Below are 25,006 nucleotides of genomic sequence, written 5' to 3'. Positions count from 1 at the left end.
GCTCCCAACTCAAAATGGTCCCACACAATGCTGCCCTGACATTTCGGGGGAAGAGGAGACGCAGCCTGCCTGCCTTGAGTCTGGAGGGGCACCACACGAGCAGGGGAAACAATGGAAGTGGGGCCTGCCTGCTGCTTCTTCTCCAACACACCCTGGAGGATCTCCTTTCTTCATCCTCCACCACTGCTGAGACAGACTACTCTTGTCTTACCTGACGTCCACCAGCAGGCTCCCGTCTTCCACTACAGAAGAAGAGGGTGCTCCGCATTGGGCAAGAGTGTTACTACTGCACCTGCCCACCAGCCTCCTCAAACAGTTACCTCCAGGCACTGTAACAGCCTCCGCACTCTGCTGCCCTAGTGCACCGGGATGCACTATCTGGACTAGGGGACAGACCGTTGGCCTAACAGCGCTGCTAGTGACAGCAGCACCGGCCCACCTCTGCCCCTGCCACACCCCGAAGATGCCTCATATTGTGCTGGATTGCGTTGCCATGCAGTGGAGTGCAATTGGAATAGTAAAGGTAATGTATATACTATGTGTCTGGTGCTTTTTCCATGCTGCCTTAACATTTGGGCATATAGCGTTGATGGAAATGTAACTGAGCACGCATGGACACACGGACGCACAATCAAGAGCTAAAGAAAGGCAGAACCGCCTAACCACATGCTGGGTGTCTTTAGTTTATTGTTTTATATTTCATGTTCTTTTGTGGAAGGCAGACTGACTTTGATAAGTACTTGGCGACATAGCTTGATGTATAGCTTGATGGGATCTGAGCTAGTGGTAGACCTGGGAAGAGATCATGGGGTTGTGGTGGACAGTTCAATGAAGATGTCGCTCCAGTGTGCGGCCACTGTAAAAAAGGCAAACTCCATGTTAGGCATAATTAGAAAAGGAACTGAGAATAAATCTGCCAATATCATACTGCCCCTATACAAATCCAAGGTGCAACCTCACAGCCACTCAGAATGATAAAGGACAGCCCCCTGGGCTTCCTGCAGCCCACTTACCTCTTTGCCTCTGTCTCCTTTCTCTCTTCTACCATTGCAACTCCCCTGGCCAACTCCTGGTCGCTCGCTCTCTGGCAGCTTGCTTGCTTCTGTAGTCCCTGGATGAGCTGGAGCAGCTTGCTCTGCTCTGCTCTGCTCAGTTGGGAGGGGGGAAACAGACTGAAATCATAGAATCATAGAATAGTAGGGTTGGAAGGGGCCTAAATAAGAAGTAAATAAATAAATAAATAAATAAATCACATTTTTGGCTCCTATTCAGCTCATGATCTACAACTATTCCAAGAACCTTCTCACTTAAAGTGTTCTTGAGCCACGTATCCCCCATCTTGTAACTGTGCCTTTGGTTTCTTTTTCCTAGGTGCAGAACTTGACATTTAACTCTGTATGTCCGACTCACTTTTTACAGCAAACTTTCCAAGTACTGCATTTTCCAACCATGCCAAAGGGAAAAGTACAAGCTCCCCGAATAGGAAAAGTGCAGTAGCCATGTTCACGTTTACATTCATCTTCATTTGTTATCCTCTGGGTGTATCCTGCACAAACAAAGGTAATGGGGTGGGGGGGGGAGAGAGAAACAATACATCATGCTATTCAGTGAGCCAGCACAGGGAAACCCGGAGAAGCACCATGTGGCTCCCGTATTTTTACTCTCTATGTAATAATTAGGGATGTGCGAGCACCCCCTGTCCGGGTTCTATGGGCACCCACCCAGCCCCTGCCCGTACTCACCACTCCCCAGACAGCCCTCAAGCCCCTCTTGTGCTCAGCAAGCATCCTGCACACACCCTGGCAGCCTCGTCAAGCTCCGCGGTTGCCATTTTTTGAGAAATAAAGTGGTGGTCGCAAAAATGCACATTTTCACGCATGCACAGATATGCACATTCGCAAACATGCACATTTTTGTGCCTATGCAAATAACTATTAGCATCAATACCTGGGAATATTCTAGAGCAGATCAGAAAGGGCTTGATGTGTAGGCACCTCCACACTAATGCAGTGTTCATTAGAAACCAGCATGGATTTGTCAAGAATAAACCCTGCCTGATTTGTGTCATTACATTTTTCCGTCAGTCAAGTTCCTTAGTTGATCATCAAAATGCTGTAGACATAATATATCTTGACTTCAGCAAGGCATTTGGCAAAGTACCCAGGAAATCCTGATGAGCAAGCTAGTTAAGTGCAGGTTAGATGGCATTACTATGAGGTGGATGCACAGCTGGCCAGGGAAGCGTACTTGAAGAGTGCTCGCCAATGGTTCTTCATCAGACTGGACAGGGGTATCAAGCAGAGTGCTGTAGGGCTCTGTCCCAGGCCCTATACTCTTCAACATTTTTATTAATGTCTTGGAGGTTGAAGTTGGGGGAATGCTCATCAAATTTACAGAGGACACAAAATTGGGTGGAATGGCGAATACCTTGGAAGGCCAAGACAACATTCCAATGATCATGATAGGTTAGAAGCCTGGGCAGAAATTAACAGAATGAAATTTAATAGACACAAGTGCACAGTTCTTCCTTGAGGGAGAAGCAATCAAAAGCGCAGGTATAAGATGGGGGATACCTGGCCTGGAAATTGTATGTGCGGAAAGGATCTTGGAGCTGTAGTCAATCACAAGCTGAATATAAGTCAGCAGGGTGATCTGGCTAAGGATGTTGGAGGAATCTGTCTGGTGTGTGTGTGGCGGGGGCAGCCAAGCTTTGGCCGCTCAGCCCCCTGGATGCCCGGCTCGCTTGTCTGGGGGCTGGCTCAGCTCGAGCAGTGCGAGTCGGGCCACCTTGCGGACTTCTGCCTCCTGCCACACCCCTCATGCTCTCCTTGCTGAGGCTGCTGGCACCAGCAAGGAGAGTGTGCGGGGTTGTGCTCTGTGGTGGCAACAGGGTGGGAGCTGAGAGGGGAGTGCCATGGCGCATCCCTCCCAGCTCCCCCCATCACTGCCAGCACCACCACCTCCACCCAGCAACTGCTCCCCCCCTCTGCTGGTGCCTGGCAGAGGAAGGCACAGTTGCCCAGCAGCAGTGGCAGGATGGGTGTGGAACCGGTGCTGGACTTGTCCACCATAGGACATGGTGTCTAAATCTTGTGCACACCTACCAGCACTGGACTTGCCCGCTGTCTGTCATTGCTGTGGCCACTGCTACTGCCCGCTGGCTGCTGTGAACTGCTCTCTTGAGCAAGGGAGTTGTGCAGAGTGGCCAGCAAGGGGGGCGGTGGTGGCAATGGCAGTGACAGGCAGTGGGCAACTCCTGTGCCTGCTGTTGTGCGCCCATCATGTGCAAGTCTCCTTTCTCCCCATTGGTGGCCCAGGAGTAGGAAGGGAGACATGTGCATAATGACAGGAGAGTCCAGGAATTCTGGCAGGAGCCCATGGCTCAGGTCGTGAATGCAGTCCGAGCTGGGGACTCCTGGGAAATCCGTCGAGCCCCAAGAGGTGAGGATTCCCAATGCCGGTCATCCCTAGAGATGGCTGCAAAAAGAAGCAAATGCAGTCTTAGGCTGCATCAGCAGAAGTTTAGTTTCAAAAGCACAGGAAGGCATAGTTCCACTCTACTCTGCCCTGGCCTCACCTCGATTGGGGCACGCTCCTGTAAAGTAAACCACAACTTTCCTGGGCAGCAGCTGCATGTATATATAAACAGATGCACAGGCAGATGCGAATACACCCCCCCCCCGCAAAATTGGAGAACTGAGAGGGAAGGTGCTATGCGCAAAATACCAGGAAGGGAAAGATTCCAAAGAGCCACTGAGCAATGGTCTATGGTAATTGCTTATTTGTTTTGCCAAGTTCTACAATGCTCTGCTCGACAAGTTTTGAGACATAGTCTCTTCTTCAGGAGGAGCAATTAATCTCTTGGTCAGGCTTGTTTCTATTTTCATAGGAACTGGCCTGTTCTATCTTTTACACACACACACACACTGTCAGGAACGCCTTGACAGCCTCTCTCAGTAGATTCCAATAGCCAACTCAAGACACAGACGAAAGGGAATTCTTTTCAAAGCTTTAATCCCATTACAGCTTAATGACTCTTTCAGATGCTAATCACCAGTGGTTAAAGGAAGGGACAAGAGCGTGGCCTAAGCTTCAGGCAGGCAGTTGATCCCCATTTGAAAGGGAGTCACTTGAATAGGGATGTACGAAAGTCACTTACCATTTCACGGATCTGCTTCACGGATCTCTGTCACTCCCCCTGGAGTCCTGCCCAGCCGGCTCCACTCCGCGGGGATTCCGTGGAGCCGCCGGATGGCTCTGCCCGCAGCCGGACATCCGGCCGCTGGGCAGCAGGGATGCAAATGGCGGTGGCCGTAGCTGCCACCATTTGCGTTTCTGTACTTAACCGTGATAGGCTACGTAAATATTTATGTAGGCTATCACGGCAAAGTAAAAAAAAAAATGCATACGCAAATGGCAGCGGCTACGGCGGCCGCCATTTGCATTTGCTATTTTTCACCGTTCTAGCCTATGTAAATATTTAGGGACACCCAAGACGGGAAGGTCATGGCAGAGAGGTCAGACTAAATACGACCCCTGGGGAAGGAAAGGGCAACCCACCCCAGTATTCTTGCCATGAAAACTAAATGGATCAGTACAACCAGGGATATGTTGGTATACCATCAGAAGATGGGACTCCCAGGTCGGAAGATGGTCAAAATGCTACTGGGGAGGAACAGAGGATAAGTTCAACTAGCCCCAGATGTGATGATGCAGATAGCTCAAAGTCGAAAGGATGGCAAGCAGCAGATGGTGCTGGTGGTGAATGATGAATCCGATGTTCTAAAGATCAACACACCATAGGAACCTGGAATGTAAGATCTATGAGCCAGGGCAAATTGGATGTGGTTATTGGGGAGATGTCAAGATTAAATGTAGACATTTTGGGCGTCAGTGAACTGAAATGGACTGGAAAGGGCCACTTCACATCAGATGACCACCAGATCTACTACTGTGGACAAGAGGACCACAGAAGAAATGGAGTAGCCTTCATAATTAATAATCAAGTGGCTCAAGCAGTGCTTGGATACAATCCAAAAAAATGACAGAATGATCTCAATTTGAATTCAGGGTAAGCCATTTAGCATCGCAGTGATCCAAATATACGTCCCAACCACAGATGCTGAAGAAGCAGAAGTAGATCAGTTTTATGAGGATCTGTAGCACCTACTGGATAGTACGCCAAACAAAGATGTTATTTTCATTACAGGAGACTGGAATGCTAAGGTGGGTAGTCAAACAACACCTGGAATTACAGGCAAGCATGGTCTGGGAGAACAAAATGAAGCAGGACATGGGCTGATAGAATTCTGCCAAGACAACTCACTGTGCATAACGAACACTCTCTTCCAACAACCTAAGAGACGACTTTATACATGGACTTCACCAGACGGTTGACACCGAAATCAGATTGACTACATCCTTTGTAGCCAAAGGTGGCAGACATCTATGCAGTCCGTAAAAACAAGACCTGGAGCTGATTGTAGTTCATATCACAAACTTCTTATGGCACAATTTAGAAACAGATTAAAGAGAATAGGGAAGACCCACAGATCAGTCAGATATGAGCTCACGAATATTCCTAATGAATATGCAGTGGAGGTGAAGAATAGATTTCAGGGACTAGATTTAGTAGACAGGGTCCTGGAAGAACTTTGGACAGAAGTTCGCAACATTGTTCAGGAGGCAGCAACAAAAACCATCCCAAAGAAAAAGAAAACCAAGAAGGCAAGATGGCTGTCTGCTGAGACGCTGGAAGTAGCCCAAGAAAGAAGGAAAGCAAAAGGCAACAGTGATAGGGATAGATATGCCCAATTAAATGTAAAATTCCAGAGGTTAGCCAGAAGAGATAAGGAATTATTTTTAAACAAGCAATGCACAGAAGAGGAAGAAGATAATAGAACAGGAAGGACAAGAGACCTCTTCCAGAAAATTAGGAACATCGGAGGAAAATTCCAGGCAAAAATGGGTATGATCAAAAACAAAGATGGCAAGGACCTAACAGAAGCAGAAGAGATCAAGAAAAGGTGGCAAGAATATATGGGAGATCTGTATAGGAAGGATAACAACATTGGGGATAGATTTGACGGTGTGATCAGTGAGCTAGAGCCAGACATCCTGAAGAGTGAGGTTAAATGGGCCTTAAGAAGCATTGCTAATAACAAGGCAGCAGGAGATGACAGTATCCCAGTTGAACTGTTTAAAATTTTGCAAGATGATGCTGTCAAGGTGATGCATGCCATATGCCAGCAAATTTGGAAAACACAAGAATGGCCAACAGATTGGAAAAAATCAACCTATATCCCCATACCAAAAAAGGGAAGCACCAAAGAATGTTCAAACTATAGAACAGTGGCACTTATTTCACATGCCAGTAAGGTAATGCTCAAGATCTTGCAAGGTAGACTCCAGCAATTCATGGAATGAGAATTGCCAGATGTACAAGCTGGGTTTCGAAAACGCAGAGGAACTAGAGACCAAATTGCCAATATCCGCTGTTTAATGGAGAAAGCTAGGGAGTTTCAGAAAAGCATCTATTTCTGTTTTATTGACTATTCTAAAGCCTTTGACTGTGTGGATCATCACAAATTGTTGCAAATTCTTGGTGGTATGGGGATACCAAGTCATCTTGTCTGCCTCCTGAGGAATATGTATAACGACCAAGTAGCAATGGTAAGAACAGACGACGGAACAACAGACTGGTTTAAGATTGGGAAGGAGTACAGCAGGGTTGTATACTCTCACCGTACTTATTCAACCTGTACGCAGAACACGTCATGCGACGTGCTGGGCTTGATGAAGCCAAGGCTTAGGGATGTCAGAGAATTTCTCCATGAATCTCTGGAAGGCCGAATGCCAATGCATTCAGCCCCCCGAAATTGGTGGGGAAATTCTCTGCCTCCCCCCAGGATGGGACTTACCTCGCGTGAATGTCCCTCTCGGCGGTGGGTCCCGGCGGCGTTTTGGCGGCGTTTCGGGGGCGGAGGCGGCAGCAGCCAGTGTTATGACCGGCTGCCACCACCACCATTTCCCAGTAAAGTTTTAAAAAAACAAAACGTGATGGGCTATGTAACAATTTACGTAGCCTATCACGGCTAGATTTTCAAAGATGTAAATCTTTACGTAGCCTATGACAGCTGACTTTGAAAAGAAAAAAAAGAGTGTACGTAAATGGCGGCGCCCATGGGCACTGCCATTTGCATTCCTTATTTGGGCACGGGAAGTCTACGTAAATCTTTACGTAGACTACCCATGCCTAAATAAGGAACGCAAATGGCGGTGCCCATGGGCGCCGCCATTTGCGTATGGGTTTTTTTTTCAAAGTCAGCCATGATAGGCTATGTAAAGATTTATGTAGCCTATCACAGCTGACTTTGAAAATCTAGCCGTGATAGGCTACGTAAATTATTACATAGCCCATCACGTTTTTGTTTTTTTTATATATTTTTTTTCTTTCGCGGCTGGAGAGGTAAGGCGCTCCCCCCCGGCCAGAATTTCGGCAGGGAGGGATGGAGCGCTGCCCCCCCGGCCTGAATTTCAGCAGGGAGGGGCGGGGCGCCTCCCCCCCACCAAGAATTTTGGGGGAAAACTGAAGTGCCTCCCCCCCACACTGAAAACAGCTGCGGGACCAGGTAAGGGACTTTCGTCCATCCTTACCAAGGCTGGATTTAAAATCGCTGGAAGAAACTTTAACAATCTCCGATATGCAGAAGATACTACTTTGATGGCTGAAAGTGAGGAAGAGCTGAGGAACCTCATGACGAAGGTGAAAGAAGAAAGTGCAAGAGCTGGGTTGCAGTTAAACCTCAAAAAAACCAAGATTATGGCAACCAGCTTGATTGATAATTTTATTTATTTATTTATTTATTTATTTATTTCTATACTGCCCAATAGCCAAAGCTCTCTGGGCGGTTCACAAAAATTAAAACCAAACAACACACAATAAAACAATTTAAAATATATAGAACATTAAAACCACAATATAACAATACAACCACAATAAAACCTAGCAGCAGTGCAGGAGTTTAAAATACAGATTTAAAACAGCAAAGATAAAAGTTTAGAAAGCTAAAATGATAAAATGCCTGGGAAAATAAAGAGGTCTTCACCTGGCGCTGAAAGGAATACAATGAAGGTGCCAGGTGAACCTCACTAGGGAGCTCATTCCAGTGCCGGGGTGCAACAGCAGAAAAAGCCCTCCTCCTAGTAGCCACCCGCCTCACTTCCTTTGGCAGGGGCTCACGGAGGAGGGCCGCTGATGATCATCTTAAGGTCTGGGCAGGCACATATGGGAGGAGGCGATCCTTCAGGGAACCTGGCCCCAAGCCGTTAAGGGCTTTGAACGTTAACACCAGCACTTTGAATTGGGCCCGGAAATGGACTGGCAGCCAGTGCAGCTGGAAAAGTACTGGCATAATATGAGCTCGCAGGCCAGTCCCTGTTAACAATCTTGCTGCCCTATTTTGGACCAGCTGAAGTTTCCGGACCGTTTTCAAAGGTAGCCCCACATTGCAGTAATACAGACGAGAAGTTCTCAGAGCATGGATAACTGTAGCTAGGCTAGGCTATCTCTGTCCAGATAAGGGCATAGTTGGTATACCAGCCTAAGCTGATAAAACGTGCTCCATGCCACTGAGTTCACCTGTGCCTCAAGTGACAGTTCTGGATCCAAGAGCACCCCCAAACTATGAACCTGATCCTTTAGGGGGAGTGCAACCCCCTCCAGAACAGGTTGAATATCACCTAGCTGGGCAGACGAACCACCCACTAACAGTACCTCTGTCTTGTCTGGATTGAGTTTCAGTCTATTAGCCCTCATCCAGTCCATTACCGTGCCCAGGCACTGATTCAGAACAGTCACTGCCTCACCTGGTTTTGATGAAAAAGAGAGGTAGAGCTGGGTGTCATCTGCATATTGATGGCACCTCAGCCCACACCTCTGGATAACCTCCCCCAGCGGTTTCATGTAGATGTTAAACAGCATGGGGGATAAAATAGAGCCCTGTGGAACCCCATGGCACAATTGCCATGGCACAGAGCAATAATCCCCCAGCACCACCTTCTGGAATCGGCCATCCAAGTAGGAGCAGAACCACTGTAGTGCAGTGCCTCCAACTCCTAACCCAGACAACCTATCCAGAAGGATACCATGGTCAATGGTATCGAAAGCCGCTGAGAGATCCAGGAGAATCAATAGGGTCGCACTCCCCCTGTCCCTCTCCTGGCAGAGGTCATCCCACAGGGCGACCAAGGCAGTTTCCGTTCCAAAACCAGGCCTGAAGCCCGATTGAAATGGATCTAGATAATCCGTTTCATTCAAGAGTGCCTGGAGCTGTCCTACAACCACCCGCTCAAGCACCTTGCCCAGGAAGGGGATGTTGGCCACTGGCCTATAATTGTTAACATCCTCTGGGTCCAGGTTAGGCTTTTTCAGGAGTGGTCTAATTACTGCCTCTTTTAAAGTGGCAGGCACCACTCCCTCTCTCAAGGAGGAATTTACAACCTCCTGGACCCAGCCGGACAACCCCTCCTTGTTTGATTTAATAAGCCATGAAGGGCAAGGGTCAAGCACACAAGTGGTCAATCGGACTTGGCCAAGCACCTTGTCTGCATCCTCAGGCCTCAGTAACTGAAACTCATCCAATAAAACTGGACCAGACTGTGCTCTGAATGCCTCTACCAATGGAACTGCATTAATGGTGGTGTCCAATTCATGATGAATCTGAGCGACTTTATCCTCAAAGTGCTGTGCAAACTTGTCACAGTGTGCTACTGAGGGTTCCACCGTCTCTCTCCCTGGCCCAGAATGTAACAGGCCACGAACCACTCGGAAAAGCTCTGCTGGACGACACTGAGAAGACGCAATGCTGGTGGAAATGAACTGCCTCTTTGCCACCCTCACCGCCGCAGAGTAGGCTCGATAGTGGGCTCTTACCTGTGTTCGGTCAGACTCAGCACGAGTTTTCCTCCACCTGCGTTCTAGCCGTCTCCCCTCTTGCTTCATTGCCCTCAGCTCAGGTGTATATCAAGGAGCTGGCCGGGCTCTGCTCAGAGGGAGAGGGCGCTTGGGCGCGATTATGATAACTGGCAAATAGAGGGAGAAAACGTTGAGGCAGTGACAGACTTTGTCTTTCTAGGTGCAAAGATTACTGCAGACGCTGGCTGCAGCCAGGAAATTAGAAGATGTTTACTTCTTGGGAGGAGAGCAATGACAAATTGTGATAAAATAGTGAAGAGCAGAGACATCACACTGACAACAAAAGTCCGCATAGTTTAAGCAATGGTATTCCTCATAGTAACCTATGGCTGCGAGAGCTGGACCATGAGGAAAGCTGAGTGAAGGAAGATTGATGCTTTTGAACTGTGGTGCTGGAGGACAATTCTGAGAGTGCTGGACTGCAAGAAGATCAAACCGGTCCATACTCCAGGAAATAAAGCCAGACTGCTCACTTGAGGGAAGGATATGAAAGGCAAAACTGAAGTACTTTGGCCACATAATGAGAAGACTGGAGATCCTGGAGAAGATGCTGCTGCTAGGGAAAGTGGAAGGCCAAAGGAAGAGGGGCCAACCAAGGGCAAGATGGATGGATGATATTCTGGAGGTGACGGACTCAACCTTGGGGGAGCTGGGGGTGGCGATGGCTGACAGGAAGCTCTGGCATGGGCTGGTCCATGAAGTCACGAAGAGTCGGAAGTGACTGACTGAATAAACAACAACAACAGAACAGCTAAAAACAGCGAACGCAAATGGTGGCTGCCGTAGCCTCCACCAATTGCGTACGCTGTGCCCAGCTGCGGCCAGCCAGGAGACTAGCTGCCGCAGCCACACCACTGCCCCCACCACCCCTGTCGCTGCCCCAGCCCCTGCTGCCTCCGCCCCCGTTGCCACCACACCTGCTGCCAACGCCATGCCACCGCCATGCTGCCGTGCCGCCCCTGCCCCCGCCCCCGCCGCCCCGGCCCCCGCTGCTGCACCTTCCGCTGCCCCCACTGCACCTTCTGCTGCCACCACACCTTCTGCCACCGCAACTGCCGCCCCTGCTGCCAACCCTGCCTCCCCCGCCGCCATCCCCGCCACGCCGCCCCTGCCACTGCCCCTGCCGCTGCCACATCTGCTGCCCTCTCCACCGCCCCTGGCCCTGACGCACCTGCCACCCCCACCGCCGCACCTTCCGCCGCCACACCTTCCGCTGCCACACCTGCCGCCCCTGCTGCCGCACCTTCTGCCCCGCATCTTCTGCCGCTGCCCCTGCCACCCCTCCCCCACAACTTCCGCTGCCAACGCGCCACTCCTGCGCCAGCACCGCCGAATCCGCTGCTGAATCCGCCGCATCCGCCCCTCACTGGAATCCGTGGTGGAATTCTCCGCCATCCCTACACTTGACCAAGAACATATGGGCTAGGGAGAGATCCTCCCTCTTTCCCTTGGATCCATGGGAGGCGGCTGTTGCTTGCGCCCCAAATGGGCGCTATGTCTCCTTTTCACACCCTCCATCACACCTCGCTCTTTGTGTCTGCATCGAGCATCTAAGAAGCCCCCCGTTCGCACTCCCTCACTACCAGGGTCACTATCTAACTCAGGAATGCCGGCAGGAGGAATCTCTGCCAGGTGCTGAGCTTGTGAGGGATGAGCTGGCTCCTCCCCATGGATTGTTGTTCCTCCTCAGAGTCAGAACTGCTCTGGGTCTCTCTGGACTCAGTTTCCACCCTGACACACACACACACACACACACACACACACACACAGCAAAGCCCTTGGTGATCTCTCTTTTCGCCACTCCTTTTATCTCTTTGTTTTCCCCTGCCACTCCCCCCCTCCTCTTTTGGATGCCCTTCTGACACACAGCACGCATTTAAACCATCAAACTCACTTCCACAAAATGCCATGGCCACCAACCTGGATGGCTTGAAAAGGGAATTGCAGAAATTCATTGAGGATAAGGCAATCAGTGGCGACATGCTACCTCCAGTATCAGCGGCAGGGGGGCTATGCACACCAGTTGCTGAGGAACATGGGGGGAATGCTGCTGCACTCGTGTCCTGATTGTGGGTTTCCTGTGGGCAGCTGGTTGGCCACTTTGTGGACAGAAGGCTGGACTAGATGGACCCTTGGTCTGATCCAGTGGGGCTCTTCTTAGGGTCTTGCATTCCTTTCTCTCTCCCTCTCTCCCTCTTCCTTCCCATCAAGCACACTGCTTGGGGAGGGACAGATTGCTCTTGCCAGGTGTATTAACTGATTGTCTGAAGAGGGCATTTGAAATTAGGCTGAGGGCAATGCGAAAACTGGCCAAGGGGCTCATGGTGTCCTAGGACTGCTGGCGGTTGGCCACCCCTGGTATAAAGGATCAGGCTACTAAACACAGGGGGAATAGGTATTGTCTCAATACCAAATGTTGCATCAAACACTTCTGCTGTACATTAGATAACGCTGCTGCAGAATTAAATGGATAGCCCAGCATTTGTTTCAGGAGCTTTTCTGGCAAAAAGGGCATCTATCATATAGATTACTGAGTTCCCCATTAACACCAGCCATGATCTAAATTCAGGAAAGAGAGTCAAATGGAAGTGAGAAGGGAGGAAAAAGAATAAAAGAGAAAAGAGAGCCCTGCTGATGAATTTGTTGCATTTATTTCTCGGAGTTATTCTATTCAGAGTTTAGATTAGTCCCCCCCCCTCCTGCATCTCCCCCAAGACATACCTGGATCTGGAAAGAGCACCAGAAAGAGGACAAGGAAGAAGAGGCTATAGATCTTCATAGCCACTGAAAATCAACAGCAGATATTTGTCTGGAGCTTCTTATCACAGGGAACAAAAGTAGTGAAGAATGACAGGAGGTGGCATTTCTGTGGCTTTCATATAGTCTTCAGAGTTTACAACATGCTGATCTGTTGACACCTTATGAAATGCATCCTGCATTGCAAATGTGTTGGCAGTTGATATCAGGGAAGTTGAAGGGGACACAATCTGAGTCAGGAGGCAGATAGATTCTGTTTCCTACAGTTACTGAATGTGGTCGTTCTTGTGCAGACATGTGTATAGTCTTGCCTGCATTCCTGCAGATGCACATTCATTGAACAGAAAAAAGGACTTTTAAACATTGATCATAGAGGGTCCATGGCTGAAAGGAGACCTCCCACCCAAAGATCCATATTTGGCAATTTCATTGATTCTGAACATGGATTTAAAATGAACATGTTGATCAGGGATGGCGGAGAATATCTCCCTGAATCTTCGGGGGGCCGAGTGCCAATGCATTCGGCCCCCCAAAATCGGCGATGAAATTCTCCGCCTCCCGCCCCCCCCAGGATGGGAGTTACCTTTGGCGAATGTCCCTCCCGGCAGCGGGTCCCGGCGGCGGTTCAGCGGCAGTTCGTCAGGGGCAGGGGCAGCAGCCGGTCTTCCGACCGGCTGCTGCCGCCGCCATTACAAAGTAAAGTAAAAAAAACAACAACGCGTGATTAGGCTACGTAGGGATGGGCAGAAGTCCCTTACCTGTCCTCAAAGCTTGCTTCGCGGTGGGGGGGAGGCGCTTCGGTTCTCCCCGCGATGTTCATGCGAGGGGGGGAGGCGCCCTGCCTCGCCCGGCCGAAATTCAGGCTGGGGGGGAGGCGCCCCATCCCTCGCCAGCGAAATTCAGGCCGGGTAGAAGCGCCCCGTCTACCTGGCCGCGAAAAAAAAAACACCCCCGTGATAGGCTACTTGACGATTACGTAGCCTATCACAGCTAGATTTCCGAAGTCAGCTGTGATAGGCTACGTAAATCGTCACGTAGCCTATCATGGGTGACTTTGAAAAAAAAAAAAGCGTGTACGCAAATGGCGGTGCCCATAGACTACGTAGACTACGGCGAAAATAAAGGCAACGCTATTTGCGTTGCCCTTATTTTTGCTGTAGTCTACGTAAATCTTTACGTAGACTACAGGGACCATATGAGGAACGCAAATGGCGGCGATTTACGTGACGATTTACATAGCCTATCACGGTTGATTTTGGAGATCTAGCCGTGATAGGCTACATTAATCGTTACATAGCCTATCATGGTTTTTTTTTTTTTTTACTTCACTTGTAATGGCGGCGGCGGCGCCTGACGAAAACCCGCTGAACCGCCGCCAGGACCCGCCTCTGGGAGGGACATTCGTGAAAGGTAAGTCCCATCCTGGGGGGGCGGGGGGCCTGCAGAGAATTTCACCGCTGATTTCGGGGTTCCTAATGCCCCCCGAAGTTTCGGGAGGAATTCTCCCCCATCCCTAATGCTACGTAACGATTAACGTAGACTAACACAGCTAGATTTCCAAAGTCAGCCATGATAGGCTACGTAAATCATAACATAGCCTTTCACGGGTGACTTTGAAAAAAAGAAGCTCGTACGCAAATGGTGGCGCCCCATGGGCGCTGCCATTTGTGTTCCTTATTTGGTCCGGGTAGACTAAGTAAAGATTTACGTAGACTATGATGAAAATAAGGGCAACGCTATTTGAGTTGCCCTTATTTTCGCCGTAGTCTACGTAAATCTTTACGTAGACTAGACGTGCCAAACTAAGGAACGCAAATGGTGGCGCCCCATGGGTGCCGCCATTTGCGTACATGCTTTTTCTTTTCCCAAAGTCACCCGTGATAGGCTACGTAATGATTTACATAGACTATCACGGCTGACTTTGGAAATCTAGCCATGATAGGCTGCGTAAATCGTTACGTAGCCTATCGCGTTTTTGGTTTTTTTTTACTTTTGTATTTCGCGGCCGGGCGGGGTGAGGCGGGGTGCTTCCCCCCCGGCCTGACTTTCAGCCAGGTGAGGCGGGACGCCTCCCCCCCTGGCCTGAATTTCATTGGGAGAAGCGAAGCGCCTACCCCCCACCGCGAAGCAAGCTGCGGGAGCGGGTAAGTGACTTTCGTACATCCCTAATGTTGATAGAGATGTACGAACTCACCACCGTCCGGGTTCTCTAGATGCCCGCCCAGCCCCTGACCCTGCTTGCTAGTCCCTTCACCACACTTGAGCTTCTCCCATGCTATGTGAGCAGCCCACACTCATGCCAGTGGCCTTGTCAAGCTCTGCGGTTGCCATTTTTAAAAATAAAAATAAAATGGCAATTGCAAAAATGTGCATGCCTTTGTATGCACGAAAATGTGCCTTTGTGAATGTGCATATTCCCATGGGTGAAATGTGTGCTTTTGTGAAGGTGCATATTTTCCTGCTGGTATGGCTGGTGCTCCTGTTGAAGCCCAGGTCGCTCTGTGGAATGCATAGATGACTCGGGCGGTTGACACGATCGCACCCAAGTGCCCTCTCCCTCTGAGCAGAGCCTGGCCAGCTCTTTGGTATACACCTGAGCTGAGGGCAATGAAGCAAGAGGGGAGACGGCTAGAACACAGGTGGAAGAAAACTTGTGCTGAGTCTGACCGAACACAGGTAAGAGCCCACTATCGAGCCTACTCTGTGGTGGTGAGGGTGGCAAAGAGGCAGTTCTTTTCCACCAGCATTGCATCTTCTCAGTGTCGTCCGGTGGAGCTTTTCCGAGTGGTTCGCGGCCTGTTACATTCTGGGCCAGGGAGAGAGACGGTGGAACCCTCGGTAGCACACTGTGATGAGTTTGCGCGGCACTTTGAGGATAAAGTCGCTCAGATTCGTCATGAATTGTACACCACCATTAATGCAGTTCCATTGGTAGAGGCATTCAGAGCACCGTCTGGTCCAGTTTTATTGGATGAGTTTCAGTTACTGAGGCCTGAGGATGCGAACAAGGTGCTTGGCCAAGTCCGATCGACCACTTGTGTGCTTGCCCTTGCCCTTCATGGCTTATTAAATCAAACAAGGAGGGGTTGTCCGGCTGGGTCCAGGAGGTTGTAAATTCCTCCTTGAGAGAGGGAGTGGTGCCTGCTGCTTTAAAAGAGGCAGTAATTAGACCACTCCTGAAAAAGCCTAACCTGGACCCAGAGGATGCTAACAATTATAGGCCAGTGGCCAACATCCCCTTCCTGTGCAAGGTGCTTGAGCGGGTGGTTGTAGGACAGCTCCAGGCACTCTTGAATGAAACGGATTATCTAGATCCATTTCAATCGGGCTTCAGGCCTGGTTTTGGAACGGAAACTGCCTTGGTCGCCCTGTGGGATGACCTCTGCCGGGAGAGGGACAGGGGGAGTGCGACCCTATTGATTCTCCTGGACCTCTCAGCGGCTTTCGATACCATCGACCATGGTATCCTTCTGGATAGGTTGTCTGGGTTGGGAGTAGGAGGCACTGCACTACAGTGGTTCCGCTCCTACTTGGATGGCCGATTCCAGAAGGTGGTGCTGGGGGATTATTGCTCTGTGCCATGGCAATTGTGCCATGGGGTTCCACAGGGCTCTATTCTATCCTCCATGCTGTTTAACATCTACATGAAACCGCTGGGGGAGGTTATCCGGAGGTGTGGGCTGAGGTGCCATCAATATGCGGATGACACCCAGCTCTACCTCTCTTTCTCATCAAAACCAGGTGAGGCAGTGGCTGTTCTGAATCAGGGCCTGGGCACGGTAATGGACTGGATGAGGGCCAATAAACTGAAACTCAATCCAGATAAGACGGAGGTACTGTTAGTGGGTGGTTCATCTGCCCGGCTAGGTGATATTCAACCTGTTCTGGAGGGGGTTGCACTCCCCCTAAAGGATCAGGTTCATAGTTTGGGGGTGCTCTTGGATCCAGAACTGTCACTTGAGGCACAGGTGAACTCAGTGGCATGGAGCACTTTTTATCAGCTTAGGCTGGTATACCAACTACGCCCTTATCTGGACAGAGATAGCCTAGCTACAGTTATCCATGCTCTGATAACTTCTCGTCTGGATTACTGCAATGTGTTATATGTGGGGCTGCCTTTGAAAATGGTCCAGAAACTTCAGCTGGTCCAAAATAGGGCAGCAAGACTGTTAACAGGGACTGGCCTGCGAGCTCATATTACGCCAGTACTTTTCCAGCTGCACTGGCTGCCAGTCCATTTCCGGGCCCGATTCAAAGTGCTGATGTTAACATTCAAAGCCCTTAACGGCTTGGGGCCAGGTTACCTGAAGGATCGCCTCCTCCCATATGTGCCTGCCCGGACCTTAAGATCATCATCAGCGGCCCTTCTCCGTGAGCCCCTGCCAAAGGAAGTGAGGCAGGTGGCTACTAGGAGGAGGGCTTTTTCTGTTGTGGCACCCCGGCTCTGGAATGAGCTCCCTAGTGAGGTTTGCCTGGCACCTACATTGTACTCCTTTTCTGCGCCAGGTGAAGACCTTTTTATTTTCCCAGGCATTTTAGCTTTCTAAATTTTTATCTTTGCTGTTTTAAATCTGTATTTTAAACTCCTGTACTGCTGCTAGGTTTTATTGTGGTTGTATTGTTATATTGTGGTTTTAATGTTCTATATATTTTAAATTGTTTTACTGTGTGTTGTTTGGTTTTAGTTTTTGTGAACCGCCCAGAGAGCTTCGGCTATTGGGCGGTATAGAAATGAAATAAATAAAATAAATAATAAAAAAAAATATTTGTGCATGTGCAAAAATGTGTATTTGTTGAAAAATTCACATTTTCCCATGTGTGGTAATACGCGCATTTTTGCAATCACTATTTTATTTCTCAAAAAGCAGTGACCGCAAAGCTCAATGAGGCCAATGGGTTGAGTGCAGGCCATTCATCAAGTGCAGGCAAGAGATGGGAAGGGGTGGTTCCACTGGATTGCTGGACTGAATCGGTGGCCTGCGCCATCCTTATGCGCCGATTTGGGGGAAATTAGCTTGGTAATTAGCAATGCAATCTGAACACAACCATGACAGCGAGCCGGGAAGCTGCCTCTCAGTTGCACTAGAAATGCATGGGGACATGATCTGAAGCAGAAGGCAGGTCTTCCCTTCACCTCAATGTCTGAGGGACTGGATTGTTGTATGGCAGTGATACAAGAGTACCTACAGTAGGATGTGAGGAACGACGTATCAGCAAATAAAATATCATCCTTCTCTGTATTGCTTATCTCTGGTATCTGGAATTCACTTTTTGCAGCAAAGTTTCCAAGTACTGCAACTTCCATCAATGTTTGGGGCAGCAACCAACAACGTTACTGGTTGAAACATGACCACCATCGCCCTCCACCAATGAATAGCAGCAGCATCCTTCACAGTAGAGATGTCAGAGAATTCCACCGCGGACTCCAATGAGGCCGGATTCCAAAGGATCTGACCTCCCGAGTCTGCAGTTGAATGGCACCACTTACCTCCGGCTCTGGAGGATTTCACGCCGACTGGCTCTCCAGCTCCCTATAAGGTGATATGCTAATGGGGGCTGCCGTTAGCCTATCACTGGGAAAAATACAGACACAAATAACGTGTTGGGTGGCACTTGTGGCTGTAAAGCCCTGACTTGCACCTAAATTGCAGCCGTTTATGGCTATATTTAGGTCAAAGTCAGGGCTTTACAACCGCAAGTGGTGTACAGTATGCCATTTGCATCTGTATTTTTCCCACCGATAGGCTAATGGCAGCTGCCATTAACTTATCGCCTCATAGGGAGCCAGAGAGCTGCTCCATGAACTGCTCTGGACGCAGAGCAGCTCTTGAGGATTTCCAGGGTCCTGAGCGGAGCGGATGGGCCCTGTACGGACACCCCCCGGACCAGAAAGTGGGGCGTTCGTACATTTCTACTTCACAGTTAGATGGTGCATCACTATCTATCTTGGGGTTTAATGCGGTTTCAACAATGGAAATAATAGACATTTTAAAACCAAGGAGAGATCCAAGATGGTGTTCAGTGAACAAAGATAGGAGATGAGTGAGCAGATGGACTTTGGCCGGAGGCACCATTTTGCCTCAGTATTCCCTCCCTGAATGCTGGGAATTCCACCCTCCTTCTGGCTCCTCCCCAGATCTATATTGCCTTTCCTAGATTCAGGGGTGGGGGTTGCGTGGGAAAGAGAACAAGTTGGAGAAAGTGAACAAGTTGGAGCCTCAGAGTTCTGAGGAGATGGAAAATACTTTTAAGAAGATTGATAATTGTGTGAAACCATCCTCTTAGATTGAATGGGTTATTGGGTCGGGGTGGGTGGGTTGGGGGTTATTTCTTGTTTCTTATTTAGGGATGGGCGAATGAATGATGTTCAAGCTTGACAAGATTCACCGGACTTCAGCTTGATGGTTGTCTCTCCTTGCTTTGCGCTCATGTTGGCAATTGCTGCTCATTTTGTGCAAATGGGAAAACTGCACAAACTAACAGCTATCCAACATGAAAGATGCGCAAAAATATTCAAATTTGTGCAAATTTCCCCTTAGACTCAAATGTGGGTGATTAAAATTTGTACATTTTGAGAAAGATGAGCATTTTTCAGAAGTTGTCCATTTGGAGGTTCGGCATTTATCAAGAGCTTTTTGAACTGAAACAAAACACTCATGTATCCTTATCCTTATTCTGTTAGTTTTCATATTTATTTGTTTCTTTCTTTGATGGACCACGGTTTGGCTTGCTTGCCTTGATCCACCTTTAGACTTTTGTTCTTGATGCACCTGTCTGCAGTCCTTTTGTTTTTGGCTTTCAGCACAACGGGTTGTGGGTTGATCACCTGGGGAGTAGGGTGGAAAGGAGATGGGTGTCCAGGTGGAGCAATAGTTAGTGGGTGTGTGGGAGCACATCCATCATACTGTTACAAACCTCCCGCATCGGAATCCACTTCCAAGAAGACCGCTTCAACGGATACAATTCCACTAGAAAAATGGATCCCACTTCACTTGTATCACAAACAAAATAGCTCTGTGAAATTAGGGATGTACGAAAGGGACTTACCTTGTCCTGCAGCTTTTTTCGTGGTGGGGGGGAGGCGCTTTGCTTCTCCCCCCAAAGTTCATGCAAGCGGGGGGTGCCTTCCCGCCTCGCCTGGCTGAAATTCAGGCCAGGGGGGAAGCTTCCCGCCTCGCCCCCGGCCGAAATTCAGGCCGGGGAGAAGCGCCCCGTCTCCCCGGCCGCGAACTTCAAAAGAAAAGTAAAACAAAAACAAAAACGCCCCGTGATAGGCTACGTGACGATTAACGTAGCCTATTACAGCTAGATCTGCAAAGTCTGCCATGACAGGCTACGTTAATCGTCACGTAGCCTATCACAGGTGACCTTAAAAAAAAAAAGCGCGTACCCAAATGGCAGCCCCCATAGGGAGCTGCCATTCGCGTTCCTTATTTGGTCCCTAAAGTCTACGTAAATCTTTACGTAGACTACAGCGAAAATAAGGGCAACGCAAATAGCGTTGCCCTTATTTTCACCGTAGTCTACGTAATCTTTACGTAGACTACAGAGACCAAATAAGGAACGCGAATGGCGGCTCCCTATGGGGGCCACCATTATCCGTACGCGCTTTTTTTTTTTAAGTCACCCGTGATAGGCTACGTGACGATTTACGTAGCCTATCACAGCTGACTTTGCAAATCTAGCCATGATAGGCTACGTTAATCATCATGTAGCCTATCACAGCGGCGTTTTTTTTTTTTTACTTTTCTTGGAATGGCTGCGGCGGCAGCCAGTCGAAAGACCGGCTGCCGTCCCCGCCCCTGTCGAAGCCCTGCCTAACCGTCGCTGGGACCCGCCACTGGGAGCGACATTCGGGAAAGGTAAGTCCCATCCCGGGGGGGGCGGGGGGCGGGGGGCGGAGAATTTCTCCCCAAAACTAATTCGAGGGGCCGAATGCGTTGGCACTCGGCCCCCCGAAGTTTCAGCGAGAAATTCTCTGACACCCCTACTGTGAATTAGTTCCACCAAATGGATAATGGTGTTCAACTCCACTGGCATTAGCCTCCCAGCAGATCAACCCCAAAGTAGTGATGTCAGAGAATTCCACCACGGATCTCAGTGAGGCCGAATGCCAGTGCATTCGGCCCCCCTGAAATCCGTGGTGAAATGAAGCCCCCTGCCACACCACCCCGCAAAAGGTGCGCAAAACGGGACACCTACCTAAAACGGGACATTCGCTTCCCTATTTTTGCCATGATAGGCTACGTAAATACTTACATAGCCTATCATGGCTGAAAACATGAACACAAACGGCGGCTGCCATAGCCGCCACCATTTGCAACCGCAGGCTCCAGACGCCTGCAAATGAACCTGGCCAGCAGCTCCATGGAGATGCCGCAGAGGGGAGCCGGCCAGGTTAGGATCACCGCAAATCACCCCATCAAAAAGGTAAGTGACTTTTGTACATCCCTACCCCAAAGGAACATGGTCCTCAAAAGAAAAGCAAAAAGCTTTGCCACCTCATTGTCCAACAATTGTATATGTGTGGCACGTAGGGATGTACGAATCCCTTACCTGGGTCTGCGCAGGGGCATCCGCGGTGGGGGGGAGATGTTCCGTCCCTCGCCCCGGAATTTTGCCTGGTTGGGTCCACTCCGTGGCCAAGCCGCGGAGCCGCCAGCCGGCTCCAGCCGCCCACAGCCAGACATCCGGTCGCTGGGCAGCCCTGCAGGGACGCAAATGGCAGCTGTCATAGCTGCCGCCATTTGCATCCTTGTATTGAGCCATGATAGGGTACCTAAATATTTAGGTAGCCTATCACGGCAGGGGCAAAACCCCTAGAATACACAAATGGCAGTAGCCACTGCCATTTGGTACGCTGGGTTTTCCCCCCCCCTGCCGTGATAGGCTACATAAATACTTATGTAGCTTATCATGGTCCCCACAGGGATGCAAATGGCATCCCTGTGTTAGCCATGATAGGCTACATAAGAATTTACGTAGCCTATCATGGCTGAAGAAGGAGGAAGGGAATGGCAGCCGCAGGACGGCCGCCATTCGCAAAGCAGCGTGGATGGGAGCAGGTAAGTGCTCCATTTCACGCACCTTTCGTTGGATGGGGGTGGCGGGGACTTTGTCCCACGCGCTTTTCGTGGGTTGGGGGGGCAGAGGCTTCATTCCACGATGGATTTCGGGGGGCCAAATGCACTGGCATTCGGCCTCGCCGAGATCCGTCGCGGAATTCTCTGACATCCCTAGTGGCACGTCTGTCCACACATTTGACATCCCTAGTGGCACGTCTGTCCACACAAATGGCACATTTGTCCACACCCAATGTGTTGATCAGCTACCCAATATCTGCACAAGTCTGTTTCAGCAGCACAGATTTAATACACTTCGCTTTTACTAAATGGTAGGGGTGCACGAAAGTCACTTACCTGGTCTCGCAGCTTTTCGTGGTGGGGGGGAGGCGCTTCACTGCTCTCCCCCTGAAGTTCAGACTGGGGGGGAGGCTTCCCGCCTCGCCCGGCCGAAATTCAGGCCGGGGAGGAGGCGCCTCGCCTTTCCCGGCCGCGAAATAAAAAGTAAAAAAAAAACGCCCCCGAGATAGGCTACGTGACGATTAACGTAGCCTATCACCACTAGATCTGCAAAGTCAGCCATGATAGGCTACGTAAATTGTCACATAGCCTATCACAGGTGACTTTTTTTTTAAAAAAAAAAGCGCGTACGCAAATGGCGGCCCCGATAGGGAGCCGCCATTCGCGTTCCTTATTTGGTCGCTGTAGTCTACGTAAATCTTTACGTAGACTACGGCAAAAATAAGGGCAATGCAAATAGCCCTTATTTTTGCGTAGCCTATCATGGGGTTGTTGGTTTTTTTTACACTTTGTAATGGCGGTGGCGGCAGCCAGTTGGAAGACCGGCTGCTGCCCCCGCCCCCGACGAAAGGCCGACGAACCGCCTCCGGGACCTGCCGCCGAGAGTGACATTCACCAAAGGTAACTCCCATCCTGGGGGGGGCGGGAGGCGGAGAATTTCATCGCCGATTTTGGGGGGCCGAATGCATTGGCACTCGGCCCCCCGAAGATTCAGGGAGAAATTCTCCGCCATCCCTGATCAACATGTTCATTTTAAATGTTCAGAATCAATGAAATTGCCAAATATGGATCTTTGGGTGGGAGGTCTCCAAAGGGGGGGTGGCAGGGGGGGTGGCGGAGAATTTCACCGCCGATTTCAGGGGGCTGAATGCATTGGTGCTCGGCACCCCCAAAATTTGGGGACAAATTCTCCGCCATCCCTAAGCCTTACAAAATGTATCCTGCATTGCAAATATGTTAGCGGTCGATATCAAGCAATTTGAAGCAGGAGTCTGCTTGTATGAATGGACAGTCACCCTGCTGCTTAGGGGATGCACTTTAAGCCATGAGGCCCCATGTTCCCAAAGCAACTTAGCCATTGATTCCTCTGATAGTCATAAGCAAGCCTCTGGGTTTGTGGATTTGGGGGTGGGGGTGGTTAAGCCGATCCTGCCATCTCCACTAGGGAAGTACGAAAGTGCTGCCACAGATCCCAGGGAGGCCGAATGCCAGTGCATTTGGCCCCCCAAAATCGGTGGCCGAATGGCCCCCCGCCCCCCCCGGGATGGGACTTACCTTAGGCAGAGTTTCCTGGCGGTGGCAGCAGCTCCGGCAGCGGCTCCGGCGGCGGCTCTGGCGGCGGTTCGGCGGCGGTGGCCGGACTCCCGACCGGCTGCCGCCGCTGCCATTTCCAGGTTAAAAAAAAAGTGATAGGCTACGTAAAGATTTACGTAGACGATCACAGCTAGATTTTTTTTAAAAACCATGATAGGCTACGTAAATGTTTACGTAGCCTATCATGGCTGACTAAAAAAAAAACAAAATGCGCGTATGCAAATGGTGGCACCCATGGGCGCCGCCATTTGCAGTCCTTATTTTGGCATGTCTTAGTCTACGTAAACATTTACATAGACTAAGATGTGCCAAAATAAAGAACATTTTGGGTGCCGCCATTTGCGTACGCGCGTTTGTTTTTATTAATCAGCTGTGATAGGCTACGTAAACGTTTACGTAGCCTATCACGGCTGACTGCAGGGACGCAAATGGCGGCGGCTACGGCTGCCGTCATTTGCGTCCCTGCTAGCCAGCGGCCGGATGTCCGGCTGCTGGCGGAGCTGGCTGTCAAGGGCTCTTTGGAGGCCTCTCTCAGTCTAATTCAGTAGCCAAGTCCAGACACAAATGGATTTTTTTCAAAGCTTTATTCCTCTTTTACAACTTAACCACTCTACCATTAGCAACTAGATCTGAGCAGCAGAGTAAGTTGGAACAGTTGCCCTAAGTTGGAACAGTTGGTCCCCATTTGAAAGGGAATTACTGGCAGACCCCTGAACTTAAGGACTAGGGAGAGTCCCTCCCCTTTTCCCTTGGGTCCTCTGGGCGCAGCCGTTGTTTGCGCGCCAACCGGGCACTACGCCTCCTTTCTGTACCCTCCATTTGACCCCGCTCTCTGCGCCGGCGTCACGCGTCCACCAAGTCTACTTCCTACGCTCTGTCCCTCCCTGGACTGCTATCTAAGCTAGGAATGCTGGTGGGAGGAATCTCCATCAGCTGTTGACCCTGGGAAAGAGGAGCATGCTTCTCTTCTAGGAGCGACTGCTCTTCTTCAGAATCAGAACTACTCTGGGATTCTATGGGCTCAGTGTCCACCCTGACACTGGCTGGCGGCTCCGCAGAATCCCTGCAGAGCAGAGCCGGCCAGCCAGGATTCCGGGGGGGAGGAACGGAGTGCCTCCCCCCCTGGCCAGGATTCCGGGGGAGGGACGGAACGCCTCCCTCCCAGCAGCAGCATAATCCGCAGAAAGGTAAGGGCCTTTCATACATCCCTAATCTCCTCACCGTAGAAATGCTGACTGAACTGCCCTTGGTTGGAATTATGGGGCATCATGTACTCCTGAAGAAGAGAGGGGGAGAAACATAGCTGAGAAGAGGAGAAAGCTACCAAATTCTCTGCCAGATCTGCCTGACATCTTGGGACATGGAGCTTTCCAGTGCATGGGAAAACTCACTAGGGGTGTCTGGTACCTGGACACTATGCATCCAGAGTATGGTCATCAGGACAGCATCCCAGGGGGAATATGTACCCTTTTCCTTTGTGGTTGTGATTCTGTCATTTCAATTTCCCAAGAACTAGGGAGGAAAGTCTTCAACTAGGGGTGTTGCCGGGCTCTTAAAAATTTTGGAGCCCAGGCCCAAAGGACACAAACCCAGCTGT

The 25,006-nt window shown here is 50.1% G+C and overlaps 1 protein-coding gene across 1 annotated transcript; it reads right to left on the bottom strand.

Annotated features, from left to right (window-relative positions):
* Window positions 1-671: 671 nt before the first annotated feature.
* Window positions 672-12,793, bottom strand: LOC146360313 (uncharacterized). The gene is made up of 4 exons (XM_084832963.1): window positions 12,698-12,793; window positions 1,411-1,546; window positions 1,014-1,172; window positions 672-856 (listed from the first exon to the last, which is right to left on the bottom strand). The coding sequence occupies exons 1-4, from the start codon at window positions 12,753-12,755 to the stop codon at window positions 826-828; spliced, it is 384 nt and encodes a 127-aa protein (XP_084689089.1). The 5' UTR covers window positions 12,756-12,793; the 3' UTR covers window positions 672-825.
* Window positions 12,794-25,006: the final 12,213 nt, after the last annotated feature.

The sequence above is a fragment of the Heloderma suspectum genome, chromosome 1, assembly GCF_057233095.1.
Source record: "Heloderma suspectum isolate Gila_16-S chromosome 1, 16-S_ref, whole genome shotgun sequence".
Taxonomy (NCBI): Eukaryota; Metazoa; Chordata; class Lepidosauria; order Squamata; family Helodermatidae; genus Heloderma; species Heloderma suspectum.
This window is presented reverse-complemented; position numbering and strand designations above follow the sequence as displayed.

Coding starts and splice junctions, on each gene's coding strand:
- LOC146360313 (XM_084832963.1), bottom strand. CDS start 12,755: ATGAAGATCTATAGCCTCTTCTTCCTTGTCCTCTTTCTGGTGCTCTTT. Junction 1,547..12,697: donor GGTGCTCTTTCCAGATCCAG/GTATGTCTTGGG, acceptor TTGTTTGTGCAG/GATACACCCAGAGGATAACA. Junction 1,173..1,410: donor TGGAAAGTTTGCTGTAAAAA/GTGAGTCGGACA, acceptor CTATGATTTCAG/TCTGTTTCCCCCCTCCCAAC.